The 24,100-nt window shown below is 33.3% G+C and overlaps 2 protein-coding genes across 2 annotated transcripts; one reads left to right on the forward strand and one right to left on the reverse strand.

The window, feature by feature from the left end:
- Positions 1-395: 395 nt before the first annotated feature.
- On the reverse strand, positions 396-5,733 carry LOC139889802 (APO protein 2, chloroplastic-like). The gene is made up of 4 exons (XM_071872730.1): positions 5,673-5,733; positions 1,868-2,001; positions 1,375-1,730; positions 396-1,227 (listed from the first exon to the last, which is right to left on the reverse strand). Exons 1-4 carry the CDS (start codon positions 5,731-5,733, stop codon positions 396-398), a joined length of 1,383 nt encoding a protein of 460 aa, XP_071728831.1.
- Positions 5,734-5,806: 73 nt separating this feature from the next.
- Positions 5,807-6,724, forward strand: LOC139889803 (uncharacterized). The gene is made up of 3 exons (XM_071872731.1): positions 5,807-6,230; positions 6,303-6,421; positions 6,515-6,724. Exons 1-3 carry the CDS (start codon positions 5,807-5,809, stop codon positions 6,722-6,724), a joined length of 753 nt encoding a protein of 250 aa, XP_071728832.1.
- The last annotated feature ends 17,376 nt before the right edge of the window (positions 6,725-24,100 follow it).

Raw genomic sequence — 24,100 nt, forward strand, 5'->3', positions numbered from 1 at the left:
TGAGCCAAACGGGGTTGGAGAATGAGAATACGATAAGCTGGATTGTTATTTCTTTAATTTACAGCATAAAAAATAACTATCGCGACTAGAAACACATACGTGCTAAGGTGACCAACATCACTTCACTTCAATGTGTATGTGTATAATAATAATAATAACAAATATTTAACCACAATTTTTAGACTAATGCAATCGCCAGTTTGTAACCAATTTAAAGAGGCACTTGGATAAAACATTACAACACAATTAAAATGATTCAATCCGAGGGAAACGCGTAGTAAAATCGAGCCTTTAGAAGATAATTTATATCTTAAAGAACGATCATTTTACAATTCATAATTGATCATATGAATTACACACAAGAAAAAAGTAAATTTAACCATAGGGTTATAACTTCAAACCACCATTTCAGCTTCTCTAACACTACTAGGAATACCAACATCCAACCGCATCGCCGGCTTGTACTGTTCAGGTACAACCGCCCCACCCTGCACACAAATCTCCACGACGGCTGGCGCCTGACCATAAAAATTCCTCAACTCCTTTTGCAACATCGGTTCGTCCAAATTAGGAACATGCCACACGTACCTTGGCGGTATCAAATCATCAAGAACCGCCGATTGCCACCCGTGCTGCCCGTTCCTCTGCTGGTGCTTAAACGCCCCACAATTTTGTGCTTTATGACCCGTGGGTCCCACGTGGATCTCGGGGCAGTATCCACAAACTCTCACAGGGTACATCTTCATCAATTTGTTAGCCCCTGTTCTCATCTTCTCCCATACTTTAAGTGTTTCTTCTGCAAGTAATACTATTTCTTCTTTATTAGACGGTGGGGTTATCTCCCAATCTGGTATTTCAGTTAATAACATGGGTTTTGGATCTTGTGAGGGCAAATCGGGTAATTCACTTTCATCAGCATCAATGAACTCGCTTTTGCTGATTCGAATAATGGGTTTTCGTCTTCTTTTTGTGGGGAAATCGGGTAAATCGACACCTGCTTGAATGCAAAGCTCAACAAGTGCTGGGATTCGAGGGACGGAAAATCGTTCTTCGTGAGAGATACGTTTTCCTAAACGATCGTAGAGATGAAAAGATTCGATTTGAACGATTATGTCCTCTACGATAGCGTCTACCCACTCGTGTTTTCCCTTTCTAATAGAAGAATTTTGACCTTGACATGACTTGAAGGGATGACCCATGGGTCCCACATGAATTTCATTACAATACCTGCCAAAAGGAGATTAAACATATAAAAAAACATCTAACTCCAATCGAAATCTCACTGAATCAACACAATATTGATGAGATGAGCAATAGACTGAGATTCATACAAAGATTGCAAAAGTTAAATGTGTATCAGAGCAGAAGAATTACTTGCACGCTAGTACGGGGACAACTTTTAGGAGCTTTTTGAGATTGTTAATCAATATAGTTCTTGAATTCAACACAGTATAAGCAAGATGAATCATTCTCTGAACCAGCAACCCGTTTTTAGGAGGTGGGGCGGATCTTTTGGGCTGGCCTTTTCTACTCTTCATCCTCTCCCTTGCAGCCCGTCGAAGGTCCAAAATAGGTACAGGAAAAGGCTTTTTTTCTTTCTTGGAATAGTAACGTGGCAAATCAACATTTTGAGGATTATTACTGCAACAAATAATCAATGATTGTGCCCTAGATATATTGGGAAATGGAGTTCCGAATACCCTTTGATGTCTGGATTTCTTGACACTTATCTGCAAGAAAATATTTGAAGTTATTATTAATGTTGTTCAAACCAAGTCAAGTTGTGTGTATTGTTGAATTTACAGAAGCCATGTTTCAAAATGTCAGTTATTCAATACAAAAGCCAGATGCTAACATACATGTGTACCTTCACAGAATCAAAGAATTCGAGATCCTGTTGTGAATTGTATGTCAAACTGCCAGCTTTAAGAGGTAAATATCTCTGTTTACTTACAAATGAAGTAGTTCCCAACTCAGGAGAAACCAAACAACAACTCATATCTGCAATAAGAAAATAACATCACCAAACATTAAAAGCTATCAAAGTTTAAATATGTCTACTTCAAATGTCGGTTTTTATCATTATCATAAAAATGAACTTTTACAAATAAGATTAAAATTTGTGGTTTCTAACCTGTTTACATCAATAGGTAGGAACTTTTACAGAGTGATTAGTACCCTAAACAACAAGCTCACTACTTACAAGTGGTTTTACTTCTTCAGCAGTTCTACTATTGCTTAAAACTAGCAGTGTTCTCATTGAGGAATTTTATCAAACACTTGTGTTCATGATATTGTGAATCTTATCTGCTACCCCATCATAGAAAAGTATTGACTAAGATAAATGCAAACCCGGCTATAATTGAAGAGATTGAACACGCTAAATTGGAAATAAATCAAACAGATAAAGCAGGACGAAACATACCAGCAGGAAATCGAGAAATTGAACACGGAGTTCGTCCCAGATGAAGCCGCTAGAAGCTTGAGGAGCAACACCCAGTAAAAAGGCTGGTTTAGCAGCGGTTAAGGTGATGTTTGGGTGAGATTATTTTGCGCGTGTAATCTGAAATGTAAATTAGAAAATGAGAAAATAAAAATCAACAAAAATGATTAAAACGTCATTTTAGAATTGAAGTGGCGTTGCTTTTTAAAAAAATAACGAGATTATCTCATTTAATCCTTCTATAATATATATTATACCTGGCAAACGGGTCGAGATGGGTCGGGTTAGGTCAAAGATCAAATGGGTTCGGGTCGAAATGGGTCATGAGTCGAAATGGGTCAGAATTAAAATGGGCCGAACGGGTTGGGTCGACACCCGGGTCGGGTTGGGTCGACACCCAGGTCGGTTGGGTCGAGCTACTAAAAAGTTTCTTGTTTGCATTTTTTGATGTATCTCTTCCGAAAACGAGCCCCGGAAACGAGCGCCAAAAACGCCCGCCGAAAACGCGCGCCGAAATCGCCCGCCGAAATGGGGTGCCGAAAACGGGCGACAAAAAACGCGCGACGAAAACGCGCGCCGAAAACGCGCCCCGAAATCGCGCCCCGAAATCGCGCCCCGAAACGGCCGCCCAAAAAGGGCCTCGAAATCGCGCCCCGAAAACGCGTGCCGAAAACCGCGCCCCGAAACCGCGCCCCAAAAACGCGCGCCGAAATCGCGCCCCGAAAACGCGCCCCGAAAACGCGCGCCGAAATCGGGCCCCGAAAACGCGCTCCGAAATGGCGCCCCGAAAACGGGCCCTGAAATCGCGCGCCGAAACGGCCGCCCAAAACGGGCCCCGAAATCGCGCGCCGAAACGTGCGCCGAAAAACGCGCGCCGAAAACGCACGCCGAAATCGCGCTCCGAAAAACAAATCTTTTGAAATGAACCCATTTGGACCCATTTGGGTCTTCAAGTAATTTTTGTATTGTGATTGGACCCATTTGGGTCTTTAAGATATTGTTATATATATATTGGTAGTATCAAGAGGGAAGTAACCAATCGGGGGAAGGAAATGTTTTTTTTTTCGTTTTTTGAAAAAACTTTGTTCACGAACATTATAGATGGGATGAAAATATGAACATTTAGTAGAGACACTTTGTGATAAATGTTTTTATTTTGGCGGGAAAACGCTCGAAGAAGTAATATATAACAATTATCATGTTTTTCGAGCGTATGTTGAGGTTTTAGCTATTGGGGTTTATATATTAGGGTTTATAGGGTTTAGATATTAGGGTTTAGAAATTTAGGGTTTAGGGTTTAGATTTAGGATTTAGATTGAGTTTTTAACACGAACGGTTTAGGGTTTAGGGTTTGGTGTTCTGGGTTTATGGAATAAACCCAAAACACCAAACCATAAACCCTAAACTCTAAATCGGGCTAAATTTTACTTCACAAAACATGAAGAAAAAAAACGTTCATATTCTTCACGAACAATATTATCTTGAATGTTATTTTTGTCGATCGTTTTTCCGCCTAAATAATAACATTCATCACGAAGTGTCTTTTCTAAATGTTCATATTTTCGTGTGATCTTGATGCCGGAAAAAAAATTTCAAAAAACGAAAAGAAAAAAAAATTGCTTCCCCATTTTACTTCACAAAACATGTAAAAAAAAACGTTAACATTCTTCACGAACAATATTATCTTGAATATTATTTTTGTCGATCGTTTTCCCGCCAAAATAATAACATTCATCACGAAGTGTCTTTTCTAAATGTTCATATTTTCATCCAATCTATAATGTTCGTGAACAAAGTTTTTTTAAAAAACGAAAAAAAAAAATAATTTGCTTCCCCCCGCTTCCCCCCGATTGGTTACTTCCCCATTGATCCTGCCCCTATATATATATATATATATATATATATATATATATATATATATATATATATATATATATATATATATATGTAGTGGTAGGATCAAGAGGGAAGTAACCAATCGGGGGAAGCGGGAGGAAGCAAAAAAAAAATCTCGTTTTTTGAAAAAACTTTGTTCACGAACATTATAGATTGGATGAAAATATGAACATTTAATAAAGACACTTTGTGATAAATGTTTTAATTTTGGCGGAAAAACGCTCGAAGAAGTAATATATAACAATTATCGTGTTTTTCGAGCGTATGTTGAGGTTTTAGCTATTGGGGTTTAGATATTAGGGTTTAGATATTAGGGTTTAGAAATTTAGGGTTTAGGGTTTAGATTTAGGATTTAGATTGAGTTTTTAACACGAACGGTTTAGAGTTTAGGGTTTAGGGTTTAGAGTTTGGTGTTTTGGGTTTATGGAATAAACCCAAAACACCAAACCCTAAACCCTAAACCCTAAACTCTAAATCGAGCTAAATTTTACTTCACAAAACATGAAAGAAAAAAAAACGTTCATATTCTTCACGAACAATATTATCTTGAATGTTATTTTTGTCGATCGTTTTCCCGCCTAAATAATAACATTCATCACAAAGTGTCTCTTCTAAATGTTCATATTTTCGTGTGATCTTGATGCCGGGAAAAAAAAATTCCAAAAAAAACGAAAAAAAATAAAAATTTTGCTTCCCCCGCTTTCCTCCGATTGGTTACTTCCCCATTGATCCTGCCCCCTATATATATATATATATATATATATATATATATATATATATATATATATTACTATTATTGATAATATAATATTTATATTATAATACAGCTTAGAGATAGTAACATGAGTAATTATATATGTTGAAAATGGGTTGGTTGGTAGTGGGATGGTGGTCGATATGATGATGGATATTCCTAAAATATAAAGGCAAGATTGACAACTACTTAAAAAATAGTAATATGTATCTACCTGGCTGTAGTCATCATATCGATTTTTTTTAAATAGTAATTTTATTTAAGTCAATTGTAAAAATGGAAATTTTACAAAAATCATTACGAAAATGGTAAACCGAAGTTTCAAACTTCGGTTTTGCCAAATCCGAAGTTTGGAACTTCAGTTTTGATGCTTTATTCATTTACACAGTGACTTGGCAGACATGTGTACAAGCTTTTGCCACCCGTGCCCTAAACCAAAGTTTGAAACTTCGGTTTTGCAGGCTTTTCAGCAAAACCGAAGTTTCAAACTTCGGTTTTGGTCCTGCCATATTTTGTTCACTTTTAACCCGAATTTGCTTTTGCATGTCGAAATCTATGCTTTTCTACATCTATTTATACCACTTGAAACTTCATTCTCAATAACAACATCACATACAACACAACCACATTTCAAACACATCAAACTGAGTTTTATGTATCAGTGAAATCACCAGTTGAAAACTATACAAAATACTAAATCACATTCTAAAAAAATGGCCAATGATGAGAACGATGGATGGGAATACCTACTTGATATTGATGATTCTGACCTTACTCAATCTGTATCAGTTTCAAAACCCAATGAAACCATATTGGTGCCGACTGAGTCACCACCATTCCCCCGACCGTTAGAGTCCCCCCAACGAAACCGTCAAAAACAAAAGCAACCTATTTCACCACCACGACCTGTTCTGCGTGGTTCCGGGTCTAACAAAAAGAAAAAATTATCGTACCGAATCCCTGGACCCGCTGGTATTTTCCAAGATGCGTGTGAACTTCAAAATAACGAGAATAACGTTGTGGATGACATGTCTACGCAAGATTTTGTAAGGGAAATAATAAACAGACCTGAAGCGGATGATTCGTTTACACTGGTTCCGTGGCTACACGCGATGGAGTTTGCATATCCGTACGGAGGTAAACAACAAAATTGTATACTCATTTTTAAAACCATAAGCCAACAGTGTAGGTGTGTTGTTGTAACTGCAGGTAGATCTGATATAGCAAGCATTCTGAGGCAGCGTAGACTTTTACCAGCTGATCAAGTTGTTGGTGTTGTTAAGACTTGTGAGAAAAATGATTTCGGTGATATGTATGTAACGCTGAAAGTGAGTTTACATCACTAACTTATGTATATTTTCATAATTGTATTGCATTGACTAAAGCAGGTTAATGTAACTATATTCTTTTATGTTTAATAGGAGACTACGGGTACTATTCGAGGAACAGTATCTAGCAAGATCATCGATGGTGTTCATTGGAAGTATGAAGGTGTAAAAGGCATACGTGAGGAAGCCGTTTTGCTGCTACAAAATTGTTCTATCTTTCTCCCTAGTGTGAAAGTTAAAATCTTTAACATTACACGCAAGGCGTTAATAAAGGTGTTCTTTAAAGACGGTGGATCTACCTAGAGAATTGTGTTGTTGTTGTTGTTGTTGTTTAAAATAAACTATTGTTATTGTTGTTTTAAATAATCTATTGTTATTTTTTGTTATTGTTATTTAAAATAAACTAGTTGTTATTTTTGTTTAAAAACGATACTAAATGTAAATCACAAACGCAACGAATTTATTTAAACAAGTTCAAAAGATAAACATTACAACGAATATAATTAAATACAACTAATCAATGACCATGACATCGCCCACGTATATATCGTAGGTGATGACCGGTTCCACACCTTGTTGGTTGTGTTTGCCTTTGACTCCTCTGCGGTACTTGTTGCCAGTTTTCATCATCGCCCATGGTTAAATCCTCGATAGGCTCATCCTCAAGTAGGTAATCAGAAACACTCACATCAAGAGGGCTTTGAGAGGACGAGCCACCTACATATGTTCGGTGGGGGTCCGAGAGGAAGATCCATGATGTGTTTCTTGAGGGGTCCGAGAGGATGATCCATGATGCGTGTTCAACGGGGTATTGTATATGTTTGGAGGGGTATTGAAGACGTTCTGATGGGTATTGTAGATGTTTTGATGGGTATTGTATGTGTTTCGAGGGGTACTGTATGTGTCATGAGGGTTATGATACGTTTGGCGAGGATCATGATAATGCGCCTGATCACCGTAATCATTAGCCGAGAACTCGAAGTTTTGTGACGGATAGTATTCAAATGGAGCACCTGGCTGATTATGATGCGCGTATGAAAGTAGCTGATGTGGCATGTCATAAAATGCTTGCGAGTTAGGTTGACTGTTTGGTTGCATTTGTGCAAATTCCATATCTTGCATCCTCCAAAGCCCTTCCTCCTGTATATAGTTACAAGTAAACTAATATTATAACAAAAGTTTATCGATCGTGAGGTTATTATTTATAAATAATAAAAATATTACACAATTGTTAACTAGAGGGGGGGTGAATAGTTACTTAACACGTTTTTAACACTTTTTCGATTGATCACCAAATTCGATTAACTATGATCAACCGATTCAACTCAAACTTGATGTGTGTAGTGTATATGTTCAAAATGATGAATAAAGTAATGTAAAGAACATAGACACGAGGATTTATAGTGGTTCGGGTGGATGTTAACTGATCCATCTTAATCCACTCCCCGATTACACTAATCGGGATTTGTTGCTTCACTAAGCACTTTTCTCCAAACCCGGTGGAGATTCGATTTACAAGTCTTCAACCACTTTGGTAGACAACAAACATAATCTTTCTATCCCTTTGAAAGATCAACTCCAACCTATATCAACTTATCTTCACCTTGGACAAGTATTAATCTTCAAAAAAGATTAATCAACTTCCTAAGTCCCTTTAAGGAAGTAGATCACTAAGCTAGTATATGCTTCCACTAATTGAAGTTACAAGACTTATACACTTTGCAATGATGATCCTAAGACAATACTATGACATACATTACACTAAGTAAACTCACAAGATTAATGATTTTGATTAGTAAGTTTACAACAACCAAATTCTATATCTATAAGATCATAGAATCTTCTCTTGCTTGATCACATTTGAGTATTAATTAGAGCCCTTGTGATCTCTGGAAATAAGCCTTTTAAATATGCAAGAGGGTCAGCTTCAAATGCTCTAATGCTTCCTTTTCATAGTAGGATTCAAAAAATAGCCGTTGACACACGGTTGCCAGCACGGTCGACCGTGGTTCGACCGTGCGTGCTCCAGTCCAAAATTGGTATCCGTTGTATAGCCGTTTGACTTAAATTTGAACACCACATTTTGGCACATTTACTCCTTCTAGCACCTGCAAAAGAAACCAAACATCCTATACGAGTACTATAGCATTAAGTGTGTGAGTTTGGTCTTATTGTGTGAAAGTGACTTAACACTCCAATAGTGGTAAACCCAACATTATTGGAGAAGTGTCTTGATTGATATTTTGGGAAATCTCAGTTTGGTCAAGACTTAGTTAGTCACATTAATGCATTTGGTTCATTAACTTCCTAGTTTCAATTAATCACAAGTCATGTTCTTTTTGAGTTTAGGTAGAGATTAATTGAATGGTGTCTTTCTAAGATAATCATTAAGTATGTAGAGACATCAAAGTTAAGTCATACTTGAACAAGCAATCACAATTTGTTACTTAGACAAGACCAAATAGACAATTTACCATAATTTCATTGTGAACCATTTTACACTTAATTTATTGGAGTAGGCTAGTTACTTGAATCCTAACTAGTAAGAACATAGCAAGCATATTAATCAAGTTGACAAATTTATGAGTATTAAACATATTAGCAAGTAGCAAATAATATTCACACATAGCAAGAGATAGTTACACTAAGATCAATCATATGGATATTTGCACAACTTATAATTTAAGCTTTTAGCAAGCTTACTTGCAATATAACATATTGCATGATTAATGTGTAAGCACACATTAATGTCCAATACATGCACAAGGGAAGAGAAATCTCTAGTTAGGACTTGGTAACCATCCTAAATGTATCTAAGCGTATTTTAGGATTACAAGTCTTTACTAGTTACACTTGAAAGCATTGTTCTTCATTTAGCCTTAATTAATCACTAAGTCATTTTTAATAATAATTATTGTTCTAATGATATTGGCTTAAGTGTGTTGGTACTTGATGATCATACTAAGGATGTCTAGATAAGATTTAAGATCACAATTTACTGTTTAACACTTATGTGTTATGCCTAATTTTGGTTAATTTGTCATTAAGACATCATTAGGTGTAATTAACCACGGTTAGTGTTTTTATGACCAAAACTCGATTGAATATGGAGAGGGCATCTATTCTAAGCATGTTGAGAAAGGTTTCATGAATTATAAATGTCGGGAACTAGTCAAACTTAATTTTATCAAAATTGGTAACAGAAAAAACTGCAGTCGCATTGCGGTTGGCCTTACCTTGACCGTGTATTTTGCTGATCTTTAATTCCATTCTTTAAGCTATGTTTGACTTGGTCATTTGCAAGATAAAGTATGGATTAGTGACCTTGCGTGTTTTATGTTAAGATGTCAGTCATCACTTATGCGTATGTATGTGTCATCATCAAAACCTATTCTTTGGTTAATCATCATACTTAATTTTGCCATTTAGTTCATTAACCAATATTCAACCAACATTCTCCCCCTTTTTGATGATGACAAACATACAAGTGATGAGGGACATTTTGCTATAAATACGCAAGTGTTAACAATCACTTGTATCCATCTTTCTCCCCCTTTTGTCGAAGCAAAAAGATTAGCTCCCCCTAGAACTAAGATCGCCCTTAGAGCAAAGCTCCCCCTTAAATTGTGCATGTTGGAAAACATTTATTAAAACATCACAAGCACACATTTTATTTAAAGCAAGCACGAAACATAGTAATGCATATATGAAAATATGCATGGAAAATACAACAAAGAGCACATAAATGCATGGTATAGGTAGGCATTCTTCATATTGCCTTGACCTATTTCTTGCGGTGAATGTAGTGATGAGTGTCTCTTATAATTCCTTCAAGTCTATTCAGATGTCGTCTGATTTTCAGAACATTCTCATGAATGACACTGCTTTGTCCTGTGGTTAAAAGAAGACTGAAGTTTAGATGATTATCAAAAGAAGGTTCAACAAATGGTCTAGTTGATGCTCTGCATATCGGGTATGACGAAACTTGAGTAGCATAGTAATAAGAGGTTGTTAATTTGAGGTGAGCAAAAAGTTTAGTTAAGTGAAGACCATAAGGTTGTTTCAAGTAGGGTTCTTGAGCTACCTGTTGCATTCTTGATACCATAAGAAATGCAATGTTTACCTTAAGTGAGTGTATGAGACACCACAAAAAAGTAACCTCATTTGCATTCATTCTCCAAAGTAATTCACCTTTTCCATATACGTTTATAGAGATGATCTGTTGCCATAGATCATATGTTGAAACAAGGTGATGCACTAAGAAACCCCCCTTGTTGACGGACTCAAATTTGAGTGGTCCTTTACTCAGTGTTTCAAGAACACATTCTTTTTCTAACCATTCTGGAAACTCATCAAATGAGTTTGGGTTAAGAAAGAATTTGATCCCGTTACTTGGAACATCCATGATGTTTCCAAATTCTTCAAGTGTCAAGGAATAGTTTTTGCCATAGAGAGTGAATGATATCTTCATATCATCATGAAATTGGAAGTTTTCATAGAACTCGATGACATGAAGAGGATATAGAGGTCCTCGAATATTGAGGAAGACATTCCAATTCACACTATAGAAGTTAGCCAGCGAATAGGTTGAAAGTTGATGTGTTGACACTTCTCTTCCTTCTGCAATCGGTCTCATGATTTGATTGAAAGTGATGGATTGTGATGGGGGATATGAGTTTAGTTGAATGCACTAGTTTTTATAGAGGCCTACTAGGTATAACTTTAATTTTTCACAAGTGGGGTAGGTAGAATGAGTAAAGTCTTTTAATTGACAGATCAATTCTCACTTGAGAAACGTTATTGGGCATAATAAGACAGAATGGTTTGTCAGTCTATGTACGGATTATCCTACGGTCGACCGTGAGTTCAGCCGTGTGTAATTCTGACACGCTTGGACTTTTCATATGATCAATTAAATACATATAGTAAGCACACATGAATACTTATTAAACATACATACCAATGTTTTCCAAACATTGTTGTCTTAAACATTCAACCATTAAACAGTAGAATAGCTTCATGAGAACTTGTTAGAATTCTTCACTCAATTCATCATCTTCCTCATTTCCTGACCTACAGGTTAAGCTTCTGATCACTCCTTTTAGCAATTTCTTCACTTTTGATTCCTTCTTCAGACTTTTGATTTGAATTTGATAGATCTTATCCATTTTGGCATTAACCCCAAGATCTCTCACCGTCATTTCCTTCTTTATCTTCACTGTCTGATATCTCAATAGCTCATCTGCTTGTTCCTTCCTTATTAGTAGTTCTTCTTCGCTTGAAGGTTGATCCTCCTGTTGTTTTTTGATGGTAAGATTGGTTTATGAGTAAGTGGAAGAGAGTCATCACTTGAGATGTTGAGGTGCCTAAACAGTTTGTTGAGATGCATTCCATAGGGTAATCCTCGAGTTGTTTCGGTGATAGTTCCATTCATTCTGGTTGCCATTAGATAGGCAATGTTTACTTTGATGCCATGTTCCAAGCACCACATGAGAGCAAATTGAGTGGCATGGATATTGTAGTGATTTCCTGATTTGCAGTAGATGTTGTAGTTAATGACTTTATACCAAACTTCATATTCAGAGGATATATGTCTTCCCAGTACTCCAGACCTCTCAATTTCAACTCGAGGAGCATTTTCCTTGCATAGTGTATCTATTAATGCCGTTTTGCTAGAGATAAAATTCGAAAGATATGCCAGTCCATGATGCGAACTAAAGAACTCTTCACCATCTGTTGGAACTTGGAGAATGCGCTCGAAGTCCATAAGAGAGTAGCAGTAATTAGTGCCTTGAAGACTGAAGGAGACTTCGTTATTCACAAAGTTGAAGTTTGCATAAAATTCGCGAATGAGAGATGGATAAATGGGACTATCAAGAGTAAGAAATGCTTCCCATTTAAGACCTTTGAATTGTCTCATGAGTTCTGGCATTTGATCATGGGCAACTTTTCTTCCTTCAGTGATATGACGGTTAGAGAGAAATCTAATGTTGTAATTAATTCTCTCTGTTGGATCTGACGGTGGATCGTATGAATCCTTTCTTCTTAGTTCACTGCTCTTTCCCTTTCCTCTTGCCATTTTCTACACAATGATACTTCAAATTAATTCAAAGTGTATAATTCAATTGTAGGCAACAAGTTTTGCAAACTTTAATTATCATCAAAACTTAGATATTTTGATGTTAATGTTCTTCACATTTTCACTCTTCATTAGTGTTAATGAGTTTGCAACTAGATTAAGATTTTCACAAAGTTCATATGTGTTCTAGACTTTTTGAGATCATCATCAACACATGTTTTGACATCTAACATTATTACACTCAATTTGCAACAATGTCATTTATATCATATGAACAATGATTCTATGAAAATCTAACCTAGATACATAATGATTTCTAGAATTGTTCAAGGTTAAATCAATACATAGATACACTACTACAATCGTTTCTAAGTTGTTCTTCAAGAACAATTTTGATTGTTTGCATCAATATAAGTTTTGATTTATTCTAGTTAGGGTTTCTTCATAACCCTAATTCATCATACAAACACAATTGAATGCTAGGAAAGCAAGGATTAATTATACCGAAAGTAGGAATTGAGATTGAAGGAATGAGTGTTCTTCTTCATGCGGTCAATCTTCACAGCCATGTGCGAGGTGTGTGTGTTTTGAAGTGAGTTTGAATGAAATAAAAGTGATGGTTTTATTGAATTTAAAACATAGTCAGACCATTCACGGTCGAAGCACGGTCGACCTTGGTGTTGGCCGTGAAGGAATTTTCAGACGTACAAAACAGGAATCTGCGGTCGTGTATACGGTCAACCGTGATTCGGCCGTGGATTCTTATGATCACTAATTGTAATGACCCAGAAATTTCGTCAAATTTTGAACCAAACTCTCGATACGATTGAATATTTTTGACGCGATAAGAAAAGTCTGTTAGGTTGAGTCTTAAAAATTTTGAACTGTTTTCTTGCATTCATTCAGCTTCGACTATTTCCGACGATTCACGAACAATTGTGTGTAAATAAGAAATGTAAATAAATATATATAAATATATATGTATATGATATTATTATGAATCTATATATGAGTTCTATTAATATATTGTAATATATATAAAATATATAAATATTCAATATTCAATAAATGTTATCATATAATATAATATTACATAATTAATAAACTGTAATATTAATATATTACCTGTAAATAAAAGTTTAATTATAAGTTATTATATTATTATTACATTAATTATTATTAGTATTAGTATCATTAGAAATTAAATCATAATATGAAATTGTTACATGTAATTGATATATTATTATTATTATTACTGTTATTATTATTATTATTATTATTATTAGTATTGTATCATTAATAATATGATTATTATCATTTTTATAATTACTTTTATTCTTATTATTAGTATAATTTTGATAAAATTATAATTATTAATATATTTCTATTATTACTTTTATTATTATAATTTTTATTAAAATTAATAACATTCACAGAATTATTAATAGATTTATATTATTAATTAATATTACAAAATTAACGGATACATATATACAGATGTATAAGCAGAAATATAAATATAGATATATATATATATAAATACAGTTATATACATATATATACAGGTAATTAAGTATTCTATTATATATCACAATCACGTCTAAATTATTTACCTGATATTAAAGTCTTTGAATTGTACGACTGTAATTAAAGAATTGTATCTGTTCTTAATTTTTCTTCTTCTCCTGTTCTTAATTGTACAAACTGTCGATTCAATTAAGCTACAAAACAAAATGTTATTTGAGTCTTACTGCTGTTTAATAACACTTACACTTTCAATAATTCATACTGCAATGTAGGAAATAAAATCAAACAGAAAAATCATACGAGTTGTTCTTCATGTCTCTAATCTGGATTACATGACAAGAATCGATTCATAACATATACAAATTCAGTTGCATTTCATTTTCAACTTTTATTCTTTTTATTCTTCTTCTGATTCTAATTGATTCCATATGTCGACACCATCACTAAACAACAATACAAACTCAATCAAATTAAGTCGTTCGATATCAATAGCGATCGTACGAATCTGTTACACTTCACTTTATGCTTTATATGTTTTTGTTTGTATCATCTTGGGCTTGATTCTTCATGTCGATAACACTAGCATTATATAATATACGATCCTTCTATGATGCGGATAAAAAAATTCCTTCAATTTCTCCACCACCTTTAAATTACAACCACCATATCATCTTCTCTATCTGTTTCTTTGTTTCTGTCCCATCGAGTAACCATCACCACATATCACGAAAACATAAACACCATAATCATCAATACTCATAACACCTGCCAACCCTTTAATTTCTTCGTGTTCCTGTCCAGAAATCTAAACAACAACCCACAAACCACCATATTGAAACCACCATCACAACCCCCGTAAAGTTGCTGTAAGTTTTTTCTATTTTTACTCGAACATTAACTCCACCTTAAGACTGCTACTACAGCTGTTTTGATCTTCTGTTTAAACCGTAGCAAACCACCACGAACCACCCCACTTTTACTGCAACATTTTGCTGCTACGTTTAATATGATTACTGTTTCGAACCCGTGAACAAACCACACTGCTGCAGCTATATTTTTTTGTGTGTGTTTGAATTGCAATTCAGTCTACAACAGACATTAGTTTTATAATTGCACGTTACTTTCTTTCTTTCCTTTTGGCCCACAAAATTCCTTGCTTTTGATCTTTCTTCTTCGTGGTAGGCCAAGGAAAACCCACCCAAAATATCAATACAAAAGAAGAGCTAATCATGGTTGACCAAATGGGAGTGTTATAAGGTACGTGTTGGTTGATAATGATATATACTATATCATATTCTTGGATTCCGAATATAATCTGGAAACAAAATGTTAATCTAGTGGTGGGACAGGAGATAAAAACAAATTTGTTTGAATCATTTCATATGACCGAACGAATTTTGTTTTAAACTGCATTAGAATTTCGAATTGAACATGGGCTGTGATCCTGCACGAGGGCCTGCTCCAGTTACTGTTTCTGTTGGGCCATAACAAAAGCCCAATTAATTTTTGTTTTGAACGAAGCTTGCTTCTGTTAATCTATCTGCTGCTACGACTTGTTTTATTTTTCTCGATCATGATATTGATTATGATGGCTACGGATATTATTAAGGTGATGATATATGGTAGCATACGATAAAGATGAAGTAAGAATTGATGATGAGGTTGATACATGTATGACAATCATGTTTAGATGATGGTGCATGATGATGATTAAAGGTGACAATGAGATGGGATGATACTATAATTATGTTAATGATTAAGAATAATAAAGATGATGATACAAGATAGCGATGATGGTAATGGTACATGAAGAAAATGATATTATATGACTGTGATGATTCTTTTTCCCTTTCTTTTTCTTTTTGTCGACAACTTTAAATAAAATAAACACCACATATTTTGCAAGTTGCACACTATATCGATATGGGCATAAGACGGGCCGTAATTTCAATTAATACTTCGGGCTGAGGACTAGACTTCCTAGTAGGGCCGTGAATTGATTAAGCCTGATGGGCCGAAACATATTGGGCTGAATTAATTGAAGAAGAATATGAAGTAGAATTGGATAACGGGATATATATGTATAAGTTTCATATTATACCAGAAAAACGGAAAGGAGTGGAGTGGTTAGTAGTGTTATGGGTAAGCGAGAGGTTGCGGGTTCGAGTCATGGCAGAGACAGTTTTATTTTTGGAGCTTATACTCTTAAGGTAGTAATTTATTATTATTATTATTATTATTATTTTTCATTATTAGTATTATTATTAGTAAAAGTATTATTATTATTATTATTATTATTATCATTAAACATATTATTATCACAAGTATTATTAATATTATTATTATTATTATTATTATTATTATTATTATTATTATTATTATTATTATTATTATTATTATTATTATTATTATTATTATTAACATTATAATAATTATTATTATTTTGTTAGTATTATTATTATTGTATCATTTTAAAACTATCATTTTTAGAATTAACATTTATTATTATTACTATTATTACTATCACTATTATCATTATCCTTAAGCTAGTATTACTACAAATTATTAATCTTGCAAACGAAAGATATTTATATAAAAATATATGAAGTATACTAATATTACATAAATCATGTTTTAACTAATATTATTGATATAACATTAATTAAATATCAAATAAGTATCATAATGTATTATAAGTATTAATAAAATTATATATATGAATATTAATCTTAATACATAACAAAATTTATAAACTTAATTGATTTATATTATAATGTGTTAATATATATATATACATGATATAGGTTCGTGAATCCGAGGCCAACCTTGCATTGTTCAATACCGTCATATGTATTTTTACTACAAAATACAGTATTGTGAGTTCATTTGATTCCTTTTTACTCTTTACATTTTTGGGACTGAGAATACATGCGCTACTTTTACAAATGCTTTATTAAATGCTTTTGAAATACATTTTGAACTGCGAATACATGAAATATTTTTTTTTATAAATGTTTGACGAGATAGACACAAGCAAAACATTCCTCGAATGAATTATGTGGACGTGATAATTGCCACCATTGAATTATGTGGATGTGATAATTGCCACAATTGATATGAATATTTTTCCCCTGATTATTATTACTTGGTAACCTAAGAATTAGGGAACATCACTAATTTTGAGAATTAGTGCACGCCTAATTGACGAGAATCCTAAAGGTAGCTACCGGGTTTAACACCCCTACCCAGAATGTTCACTAGACAGAAGGGCTAGTGGGCGTGGTGTTTAGTACTTCGAAGTTTATATGATTATTATACGGACGAGATGTTCTGTTTTGGGGATATTATTATGCGCATTATATGTTAAGGTCGGTTACCAAGCCAAGCTATGAAAGCAATGAAAAGTGAATGTTATGTATCGAGAGAATGATTTTATACACAGGTTATGTGTATGTTATTTTTGTGCACGAGATATGTGTACGGTTACTAAGATTTATGAAAATGGTTTCGTACACGAGAAAGTTGTACTGTATTTAAAAGATATCGCATGTACATTACATGTGGGTATAGGATTCGGGCCCATTTGTACCATGCAGCATTTAAATCTTGTGGTCTATCAAAATTATGAATTTTATTGTTTACAATAAACCTATGAACTCACCAACCTTTTGGTTGACACTTTTAAAACATATTTATTCTCAGGTCCTGAAAGAAATCTTCCGCTGTGCGTTTGCTTATTTTAAAGATATTACATGGAGTCGTTCATGGCATATAGAGTTCAGTACCTCGCAATGGGACCATATGTTGAAGACTTCGTCCAGATGGATTAGTACGGGTCATCACACTAATTTCTTCACTTCTTATTCCTTTGAGCACGTTTTGACGATTCTTATGTTCTATAGAATACTTGAGGACAAGTTTTCTTTTCCTAACATTGAATGATCACATCCTTTTGATGTTTGATCATCAATGACACGTATTATACTCTCTCTCTCTCTCTCTCTCTCTATATATATATATATATATATATATATATATATATATATATATATATATATATATATATATATATATATATATATATATATATATATATATATATTCAATCATACACATAGTATACACAAAACGCATCAATCTTGTATTTAGCATGCTATACATAGTTTCACACAAACACACAATCCTAATACAAGTGAACTTCCTTCAATAATCTTTTAAAATCATTTTTCAAAAACAATTTTGCATTTGCAATTGTAAGAAAAACCTTTTATTAATTTCAAATTCTTTTTGAAAAAGTTATTTCCATTGTCATTTTGATCATTGATTTTGATTGATTTTAAGATTACCCAATCATTGACTTATCTCTACCATTGTATTTAAAGTATGATTTTGTAGGAATTTAAGATTGATGGCCCTTCTTAAATCTTGACTTGAATAATTGATCTGTCAAAATCAGAATATGTAATTGAATTGGTGTGGAAAATGGTTGTCTTGAATTTTGTGAAATGATGTATATTGCTATGAAAGGAGAGAGTATAATTAACGATTGTCGAAACATCATTGAAAATGTACAGTATAACATATTAATGTGAACTTAAGTATTCCTCGGGTATTACCTACCCGTTAAAATAAAATTTCACAAGTAATATTTTGTACAAAAGAATTTTTATTACAGTCTTTATGAAAATATATGTATGTATATTTTCTTCATATGCAATATGGATTTAATGAGTTAATATTATATTAATCTCATTTGGTATACGGTTGGAACTAGAAATGAATAATCCCTAAAACTTTAGAGATTACATAATCGCCGCGGAATATTTCTTCAACGTAAATGAAATAATGAATTAATACTTCATCACTCATTATTGTTGGTATCCCTCAGTGCCTGCGGTGCGTATGATGCTGATGCTCGTAATGCGGCTTGCGATGTTGAGGCTTGTGATGTTGTTGGTACTGCTGGTGCTGGTGCTGGTAGTGGTTTGATGTGAGTATATATATGAGAATTTGTTTTGTTTTGTATTGTGAAAGAAGATGTTTAAAATTTCTTGAATAAAAAGAGAGGTCAAGAGCTTTATAAAGGGAATGAAATGATGTAGGATGCACTTGCTAATGAAGTTTTGCTTTTCATGACAGTACTTTTTTTTTTTTACTAAATAATTCACCATGCAAGATACGGAGTAAAGGTCGGATAGCCTCAATAATATTAGTAATATTATACTCGTTGCGGCATATCCTGAAAAGGAGAGAGAAAATGGTGCTACGAACGGGTTCGTCGGTAAGTGCCTCATGTTCTCCACCGAGAGGCGAATTAGATTAATGAAAGAGATCGCCTTCTTCTTGACTAAATTGATTGATTCGTCCACGAACCCACCCCCAATTCATCCAAAAAAAGTGATGACTAATTGGTTGGTTTATTCTGGTTAAACTGCTCTCGGAGCTCAAATGAAATTCCATATCGGAATAGCTTTTAGAAATCGATGAACTCGAGCTTTGTGAAGGATCCGCCTTACACGATCAGAGAAATGATTGTTGATATGAAGAAAAAAAATTAGGACTTAGATTGATATACTTAATACATAATTTACATATGTATATTTAATACCAAAATCCCATAAGTTACGAAGGAATTTACGGAAGATATCAGGCAGAGTCTACCGCGATAGATATGAATATGTATATACACTATCTATGCAATAATTGCAGTAAAACGTGTCTAGATTAAAAATTGATAGGCAGGTAATTTCTAACAAAAATGATAAGCAAAATTTATAATATGCAGATACGGTCGAAGTCCAGACTCACTAATGCATCCTAACAACTACTGGTTAGACACACTAATGCAAATTCTGGTTAGCTAAGACCAACGCTCTGATACCAACTGAAACTTCAGTTGGGGACGCATCCCACTCAGTGCCTTCTCAGCTAACCGCCTGGTGACCACTTAGCGTACCTCAAACACTGATTTTACGGCCCGCCTCTCAGTAACGTACAGCCAACCTTAATAGGGACCGTGAGGGGCAAGAGCCAATGCTTCGTCACAGGTAACACTGTGAGAACCCCCTCTATGATTAACCCGCTAATAAACGGCATTAAACCAGCTCTGATACCAACTGAAGCGACCCGTCAATATTACTATAAACGCAGTACGTTATTCATTGGTCCCATAGCGAGTTATTTGACCTCTATATGATACGTTTTAGAAAATATTGCATTCGTTTCATAAAAAGCACACCATTATTATACATAATGCATTTTTTAAACAATTGGGCAATTATTTAAGGAATAATCCCCATAATACATCGGTTTTCAAATACTACACACTTGACATAACAGTCAAATATAATACATGACAAAGGTTTTATTGAATGCAACACTTTATTTAATTAAAAGCATGAGACTCCATGCACAGCTTGCTCAGATTATGCAACAGCGGAAGACTTTTTTAAGGACCTGAGAATAAACATGCTTAAACAGTCAACACAAAGATTGGTGATATATATAGGTTTAGTATCGATATAAATATGGACCACGAGATTTCATAGTTATAAATATATGTACACTCGCAAGTGTATAAAAGTATTCTATAAGTTGTTGAGCGCTTCGGTAACCATACTTAACCATTAATGTGGCATATTCCCTTTATTATGAAATCCCCCTACACTGTACCAAGTGTAGTAAAAACGAAGTACTATGCAACCGTTTACGATACTAGAACGACTAGCCCGGTTGGGGTTGTCAAACCCGATAGATCTATCAATAAGATTCGCGCTTACATGTTCTTACAACATGTAAATATTAGTTACCAAGCTATTAGGGAAAAATATGCAAAGTGGTACAACTCAACGTAGAATATATTTTAAGTACTTGTGTCTATGGCGTAAAACATAAAATGCATGTATTCTCATCTCAAAATATTTTTAGAGTTTAAAAATGGGACTATATACTCACAGTAGTAAAAGTATATTAATAATAAGTTTTCAACTTATTAAAAATATGACCGTCATCCTTGGATTCACGAACCTATAACAATAATAACGATTCAGATAATAATACGACACATGAATAAAATAAAGCAAGTTCATAGAATACTTATATAATAATTTTTAACATTTTATGTTAGTAGTCCATTGTTAGTAGTCCAAAATAGTCCAAAAAGTCCAACAGTCCAATAATCGGTATATATATAATCTTAGAATTACCCCACGACGTATTGTATACGTATTATCTTTGCATTAACCCAGAGATGTATTGTATACGTATTGTCTTAGAATTAACTAATACATATTGTGTACGTATTGTCTTAGGATTTATCAAAACGTATTGTATACTTATTGTCATGGAATGTACCAAGATTAATATATATATATATATATATATATATATATATATATATATATATATATATATATATATATATATACAATCTCAGAATTAACTAAGATTATAATATTTTGTTATACTAATGATAACATGTCTAAATATATATAGGATATAGGAAAATTTAGCAAGGATATAGTTTTTACAATATAAATTTCGTCCATACAACGTTAATTTTAGCAGATTTTGTATTGCTCGCCAAATATTCATTACAACTCCGTTTAAAGTGAATCAAATTGCTATGGATTCCTTAAGAAGTTAATTTTTCAAAAAAAATTCTAAAAGTTCAGCCCATGTATTAATATTCAGAGTTTTACCCTCTTTTTGTGCCAGTGAACAGATTTAGAAGAATCCCGACACCCACCCAATATATGATTTTTGATAAAATACTTCCACTTTGTCTAAAATAATGAAAAAAATACTGGAAGTCTTATTTACATATATTAACATATTTCCAAAGTCTTAGCCTCAAACTCAAAGTCTAAGATAGGTTTTTAATTCCCAATCCAAAACAGCCCGCTTTTTACCGAATGGAGATTAAACGATATATGTTAAGTTTCAAGGTGTTCTTCATATGTACAAGTTATAAGTTCTTATATTAACTTAATATAACATCATAATACATATAAATAAGTGTTATTAGAGTTAAGTTATAAAGATTATATTAGTTCTTTAAACAAGTTTAGAATCAACTAAACTATGTTCTAGTTTATAAACTCTTATATAGATAGCTATAAACATATGAATTGAACAAGAGTTGAAGTAGAGTTTTTACCTCAAGCTTAGAATGTAAAGTTGTAGGAAAGAAGTAGTAGAATAAAACTTGAGAGAGTTCTTGTAAGTGTTTGTGAAAATTAGAAGTAATGAATGTGTAAAAATGAATTAGAAATGGTGCTTATTTATAGGCTTGAAAATTTGTTTTTAGTGAAAATATCTAGTATAAGTTAAAATGTATTAAGTCATGGATGATATATTAAATTGATTAGGTCATGGATGACATATTACACAAATAATTGCAGATTTCTATTGCTATATACCAATAGTAAATACTTCTAGAAGCTATGTATAATACGGGTAAAAATACCGTATGAATGCGAGCAGATTTCTTGAGAAAATTGAACGGAAATACGAGTATAGCTATCCTTTATATGTATTGGTATATTATAAAGTGTATTCAATACTTTTAAGGATGTATTTACACTCGTAATACATTATATGTAAATACATTTCAACATAAGTTAATTACTTCGTTTAAATAGTAACATATATATTATTCAAAAACTCTGTAAATTAGTAGTATGAAAATATATATACGATACTTTGTTAATATATTTAATGAGATATTTAATTATCATATTTTCAAGTTAAATATATATAAATCCATATATATACACAATAATTAAACAATTGATCAATTAAATCAAGTTATGACGTTCGTGAATCTTCGGAATAAAAGGGTGACCAAAAGCTTGTGTAAAACTCTTTTCGGAGGTTCAAGACTTATTAAAATTCATTGCTTATCAAGTCAGAATTATATAAAGATTAAGTTTAAATTTGGTCGAAAATTTCCGGGTCGTTACAGTACCTACCCGTTAAAGAAATTTCGTCTCGAAATTTGATCGAGGTCGTCATGGATAACAATAAGAATGTTATTATGACGAATATAAGTTGATTCATAGGGTTTTATCATGATTGAGAAATATGGATAAAATAATTCGATTACTCGAAACGTATGAGTGAAGCTATCGTAAAAGAGTGAAATGATAAAATAGGGATTCGTCTTATCTTTTGACGTCATCACGGTTGATCTCCGGATTAAAGAAAATCTTTGTAATATATATATAAGATTTGATTCTTCGGAGATTAAGGAAATTATGATCCTTTTCGATTTAATGCAATAATCTGTCTCGATTTCTCTGTCGGATATTTTACTATAAATCAACCTCCTACGTTTCCTTATTTCCACATCTCCCATCTTTTATACTTTCTTCCTTTCTTCGTACTTCCAAAACATTCGTCAATATGCTCCATCTAGTTTTAATTCTTGATATATTCTTGAGTATCACATCTGTCATTCTTCTTTTTCATCTTCCACCGGAGGAATCCGTTAATTTCTACTATGCTCTTGGGTTTATAGTGTTCTTAGTTTTCCCGTGTCTTTATATTGCTATACGCATCGATATACACGGTTTGTAATTTCTGCTTTGTCTTCGTGCTTATATTTTTTCTTATATTTTAGAGTTTCATGCTTCCGTCTTCTTTTCCCGACTTCAAGTCAAGCGAATAATGGTCTAGAATTCATAGATATGAAATTCGGAATGAACATAGCTAATACTCTAAGAGAGAAATTGTAATAGCACAATTTGACATGTGAAATTACCATAATCTAAAGGAAAAGATATAACTATCAATAGAATATGTTCTTGATATGTTTAGAGATTACATTGAATGTAAGAGTCATGTAACATGGCACATGATGACGTTATGGTCTGTGAATCATTACGTTCCATTTAGAAACTCAGCAGGACTTACTGTAATATAATCACATTGATCAAGTGTCATTATATTATACTAACTCATGCTTCAGTTCCCAACATTACTTCAAAAACATTCATACTTGTCACTCAGAGGTTTCAGATGTTTAGAAACTAAAACAATTTTCTTTATGATGTGATACAGATAACGCGAAG

Source organism: Rutidosis leptorrhynchoides, chromosome 2 (assembly GCF_046630445.1).
Source record: "Rutidosis leptorrhynchoides isolate AG116_Rl617_1_P2 chromosome 2, CSIRO_AGI_Rlap_v1, whole genome shotgun sequence".
NCBI lineage: Eukaryota > Viridiplantae > Streptophyta > Magnoliopsida > Asterales > Asteraceae > Rutidosis > Rutidosis leptorrhynchoides.

Bases quoted from the DNA above. Each gene is read 5' to 3' on its own strand.
- LOC139889802 (XM_071872730.1), bottom strand. From the start codon at position 5,733: ATGTGTTTGAAATGTGGTTGTGTTGTATGTGATGTTGTTATTGAGAAT. The intron at 2,002-5,672 runs GTATAAATAGAT...TTCTTATTGCAG, and splicing joins TGAGAATGAAGTTTCAAGTG to ATATGAGTTGTTGTTTGGTT. The intron at 1,731-1,867 runs GTACACATGTAT...ATTTTCTTGCAG, and splicing joins AATTCTTTGATTCTGTGAAG to ATAAGTGTCAAGAAATCCAG.
- LOC139889803 (XM_071872731.1), top strand. From the start codon at position 5,807: ATGGCCAATGATGAGAACGATGGATGGGAATACCTACTTGATATTGAT. The intron at 6,231-6,302 runs GTAAACAACAAA...TTGTAACTGCAG, and splicing joins GTTTGCATATCCGTACGGAG to GTAGATCTGATATAGCAAGC. The intron at 6,422-6,514 runs GTGAGTTTACAT...TATGTTTAATAG, and splicing joins ATATGTATGTAACGCTGAAA to GAGACTACGGGTACTATTCG.